We start from the raw sequence: 5,436 nt of genomic DNA on the forward strand, positions 1-5,436 counted from the left end.
TTGACACATAAGACAAACTGATCTCTCTTGTTGAAAGTCTCTCCCTGACATTGTGAAAATGCACATCAATGTGCTTTGTTGCAAAAGTTTAGACACAGCAGAAAGGTATTGGAAACTCATAGTACATCAATCAAACATAGTTATTGCTTTCTTGAACGGTGATATATTTTCAAAAACCCCCATAGCTTATACATGTGCCCCATTGGAGCTTACATTCAAGTTTCCACCATTAAAAAGAGGCAACAAAGTGTCATAAATGTCGTGTGAACTTAAATTAATATCTCTGATACATGATAACAAAGGCTAAACAGGATCTTTCACAAATACAACATCTCGTGAAACCAAGATATAATTTGCTTGCAAATGGTATAACATGTAACCTTTGCTTTCAAGATTGTAACAAAAAAAAAATTTCATTTGACAACCTTTTCATCCAATTTTTTGTGATACGTTTGTGGCACCAAATCCAAGAATGTTCATCACTACTGATGGTTCACCACAAACACGCTTTTAATTCAAAAAGCTTATCATCCTCCCAACTAAAGCACATGAAAAGAAGCAAGCAAGTCTAGCAAGAAGCATCCCTTTTAGAACTGAACTTCATCCTCACCTTCCCAAACATACAATTTCCTGATAGCCAACTCTTCCCACTTTGGGGAGCTAGCAAGTGATGCCTTGGGAGAAGTGGTCTCTCGATACGCTCATCATTTAGCTTTAAGCTTGATTGAGCAAGTTCATGTTCAAGGCCTTGAGAGCCAAGTGTTTGCCTTGGACTACCCACTAAGACAGGATTAGCCATGCAGTTTCCACTTGCTAGACTTGACTCTACTTGAAGACCACTCGATGGATGCATGCATCTTTGACATACTATTTTACACTTCTCTATGTTTGAAATTAGACAGTAGCAGAATGGCAACCCCTACATACCCGCATGTTCTTTGTGACATGTATGCCTTTCATAGTTACAGGGAATGGCCATTTTCAGGTCTCCGTTCCCCATTCCCTGTTCCCATTCTGTTCTGAATCCCCGTTCCAGGTTTCAGACGTGAGTATCCGTAACAGGGAATGGCATTTCATGCCAGTTGCGTTCCCCGTTCCGAACTCCCATTCCTGGTAGCTATGATACCTTTCCCTTGTGGTGTTTTGGTGATTGCACCAACTTCTCAGCATGCTAACAAAGCAAACCCTTTTGGAATCACCAGAAAGGTTCTTTAAGACCACGGCACTAAGTTCAAGATCTTCTTACTTCACATAGGTCTGTCTGTTTTGTGGATACTTGATATCCCCAACAACATATTTGTGGATATTTCCGCTTGCACCAACCCCACTGCTACATCCTCAAGCGTATAATGTTTTCTGCCTCCTCATGCATGCCAGCAGCTGCATATATATCACTCATCAAGACATATGCTGCTGCATTACATCGGTCTATTTGTACTGCACGGTCAAATACAAACCTTCCCAGCTTCACATTTCCCCATTTTTGACAAGCACCCAGAAGTGCAGTCCAAACTGGAGAATGATATACAGCCGATGGCATCATCCTAATTACTCTCATAGCTCTGTCAAAAAGCCTTGCACGTCCAAAGAGATCAACCATGCAAGTGTAGTGGTCTTCGTTCGGTGCAATGCCAAATTCCCTCATGTTATTAAAAAACATTTCCCCCTCATCGACCAAGCTTGAGCGACAGCAAGCATTGAGCACGTTGAGAAAAGTGATTTCATCCGGCAAGACGCCCTCCTTTTGCATCCATTGAAAACAGTCCAAAGCTTCCTTGGCAAGCCCTTGCTGGGCATATCCTCCTATAAGTGCATTCCAAGAGACCGCATTAGGACAGAAGCCTTCACTGCGCATTTGCTGAAAACAGCCCAAAGCATCCTGGCCTTGCCCTTGTTCGGCATACCCTGCAATCAATGTATTCCAACAAACCGCATTGCGCATAGGAAGTGTGTCAAAAACTTCTTGTGCTTTTAAAAGCAATCCACATTTGGCATACATGTCGACCAAAGCTCCGCCAAGCACGACATCGTTTCTCAACAGCCCCTGACCGACAATCTCATCATGAATTTGTTTGCCCATATCAACGTATTGCATAATACCACACACCTTCAGAATGCAAGCATATGTGACCCCATCTAGAGAGAAGCCCTGGCTGCACATCCGCTGAAAACAGTCCAGAGCTTCCTGGCCCTTACCTTGTTGGGCATATCCTGCAATCAATGCAGTCCAAGAGACAGCATTGCGCACAGAAAGCGCATCAAAAACTTTTTGTGCTTTTAAAAGTACACCACATTTGGCATACATGTCGACCAAAGCTCCACCAAGGACCGCATTGGTTTTCAACAGCCCGTGACTGACAATCTCATCATGAATTTCATTACCCATGTCAAAGTCTTGCATAATGCCACATGCATTCAAAACACAAGCATATGTGACTGCATTTGGAGAGAATCCCTGGCTCCGCATTCGCTGAAAACAGCCCAGAGCTTCCTTGCCCTGCCCTTGTTGGACATACCCTGCAATCAATGCATTCCAACAGACCACATTGCGGACAGGAAGAGCATCAAAAACTTTTTGTGCTTTGAAAAGCATGCCACATTTTGCATACATGTCAAGCAAAGCTCCACCAAGCACGATATCGTTTTTCAATAGCTCCTTACTAAGAATCTCATCATGAATTTGTTTGCCCACATCAACACCTTGCATAATACCACATGCCTTCAAAACGCAAGCATACGTGACCGCATCTGGAGAGAAGCCCTGGCTCCGCATCTGCTGAAAACAGCCCAGAGCTTCCTCACCTTGCCCTTGTTGGGCATATCCTGCAATCAATGCATTCCAACAGATCACATTGCGCACAGGAAGCGTGTCAAAAACTTTTTGTGCTTTCAGAAGTAAACCACATTTGGCATACATGTCAACTAAAGCTCCACCAAGTACAACATTGTTGTTCAAGAGCCCTTGATTGACAATCTCATCATGAAATTGATTTCCCAAATCAGCATTCTGCATAATGCCACATGCCTTCAGAATGCAAGCATAGGTGACTGCATTTGGAGAGAACCCTTGGTTCCGCATTCGCTGTAAACTGCCCAGAGCTTCCTTGCCCTGCCTATGTTGGACATATCCTGCAATTAATGCATTCCAAGTGCTGACACTCTGGGCGGGAAGCTCATCAAAGACTTGTTGTGCTCTTACAAGTGCGCCGCAATTGGCATACATGCTGATCAACGTGTTCCCTAAGCATGGGTCTATCTCAAGTAGCCCACAAGCGCGAATATCAGCATGAATCTTGCAGCCTTGGTACAAATCCTTCTTCTTAGCGCAGGCTTTGAGCGAGGTCATGAAAGTAAGTCTCATTGCTTCACTAAACCCAGTTTAGTGAAGAATCAAATTTAGGTGCTGAACCCGCACCTTCGACTTTGGTTCATCTTCATTGGAGTCGCTTGAGGCTGCCACGAGAACCAGCTCCATTTGTTGCCAAAAGGAATGCTTCTTGGACCTCTCATGCGCATGCTTTTCAAAACGATGTGCAAGTCCAAGGTCGCCACTGATCTGCTCTCAGGGCTATGCTTCTCAAAACGCACCTGTGGAGCACCACCCGTTGTTGCCCTTCCCTCCAAGCATTTCAGAACGCTGTCACGAGGCACGCATTCTTGGGTCTGCAAGGGCCGTTTCCCTTAGGGCATGCCTTCACAAGGTGTCAATGGCCGCAGGCAAAACATAGTCAAACGCTAACTGCCACCAACTTTTGAGCCGTGGCCCGTCTGTCGAAACTGCCACGTGCTAACAGGGAGAGGGTCCGGACTCCGTGTCAGGAGAGTTTACAGAAACGAAACGTCCACTTTAATCCGAGCCTACCCTCCATGAGATTCGCATGCTCCTCATAATACATACCTATCTATTCTATTCTATATACTAAGCAGAGAGACATTCAGGGGGGCACGTGGTGCAATTTGCTTCATCCGTCATGTGGCCCTGCATCTCCGGCAACAGTGAGGACAATGCGCGTGCACACACACACACACACACACACACACACACAAACACACAGAGACGACCGAAGGCCGCCGGCCACGCTAGTGACACACAAGAATGGATGAGCATCATTGTCTCTCTCTCTCTCTCTCTCTCTCCCCCCCCCCTCCCAAATTCTCTTTAATGGGACGGAGTCATTGCCATGCAGCATGGAAAGAAATAGCTAGGGAGAGGACGGCGAATGAAGAAAGCGTGGCAGGGAAAGGCTAGCCTACCACCCTCTCTCTCTCTCTCTCTCTCTCTCTCTCTCTCTCTCTCTCTCTCTCTCTCTCTCTCTCTCTCTATGTTGAAAAATGGGGTACGCCCATTGTGTCAAGCCCAGAAGAAAAGGGACTTGTGGAGAAGGTGCATCATGGCATCATGCTGCAGCCATTGGTGTAGCTCCAATCGAGCCAATGTGGCCATGTCCACCAAGTGATCGAGACAATTAATGGCTCTGAGCAAGAGCCTGTCGTTGGCACCGGCCAATCGAAGCACGAACATCAGGGTGATGCCCAAGTTGGAGGTGGAAAAGATATCTTGCAAAAGCTGAATCTGACCACCCAGGTGCTCAAAGGCTCTCTCTATCTCTCTCCGAGAGAGGGAACCTAAGCTCTTATTAACATAAGCTCGATATTCTTAAGCTAAACCTCCTCATAAGCTCGATGCTAAACCTCTCTAATCCCCTTAAGTAATCCTAATCTAAAGCTCTCAAGGCTAAGCTCTTTAATCGGAAGCTTAAGCAATTGAAGCCATCCTGATCTAAAGCTCTCGAGTTTAAGCTCTCTAATCAAAGTTTTCTCAAACTTTCTAAGCCAAGCTCCTAAGCCCCATTATCATAAGCTTAACCTCATAATTAATCTCTCTCTCTCTCTCCGGAATCAACATAACCCAAAACCCAAACCTCCTGAGCCTCATTAAAAAGCCTTAAGCCATTCTTAAGCTCTATATATCAAGCTTGATTTCTCATCTCTTGAGCTAGTTCTCGGCAAGGCATGCAAGCAAGGAAGATGGAGGTCGAAGTTTGAGAAAAATCTTGTCACAAATTAAAGCAAGTAAGGAATTGAAGCCTGTAGGATCACGGAACTGAGCCGATGCCTAATCTCAATTCATTAGCCAAGCCTAATCTCTGAGCCTAATCTTAAACCATTAGCCGAGCCTAAAACCATTCAATTCTGGAAGACAAATCAAATGGCCAGTGGAAGAGGAAGTTCCTAAGCCATAACGGGAAGAAGCAGAAGGCAGTATTAAGCAGGTCATTATCACTTTTTTTGACTAGCACCTGGTTTAAGCCAGGATTCATCTTGTAAGGAGCATTAAGCCTCCATTAATGATTGATTAATGATGATTACGATTGAGTAACTCGAATTAAGAGAACCGTTTGTTTTGAGCACTGTTGTCGTTGATTGTGCCTGCTG

At 45.0% G+C, this 5,436-nt stretch overlaps 1 protein-coding gene across 1 annotated transcript; it reads right to left on the reverse strand.

The window, feature by feature from the left end:
* Positions 1–248: 248 nt before the first annotated feature.
* LOC147430966 (pentatricopeptide repeat-containing protein At4g18520, chloroplastic-like) lies at positions 249–3,888 on the reverse strand. Its single transcript, XM_086493492.1, has one exon. It carries the CDS (start codon positions 3,359–3,361, stop codon positions 1,331–1,333), a length of 2,031 nt encoding a protein of 676 aa, XP_086349618.1. The 5' UTR covers positions 3,362–3,888; the 3' UTR covers positions 249–1,330.
* Between the last annotated feature and the right edge of the window lie 1,548 nt (positions 3,889–5,436).

The sequence above is a fragment of the Adiantum capillus-veneris genome, chromosome 21, assembly GCF_014529385.1.
Source record: "Adiantum capillus-veneris isolate H3 chromosome 21, ASM1452938v2, whole genome shotgun sequence".
Classification (NCBI taxonomy): Eukaryota; Viridiplantae; Streptophyta; class Polypodiopsida; order Polypodiales; family Pteridaceae; genus Adiantum; species Adiantum capillus-veneris.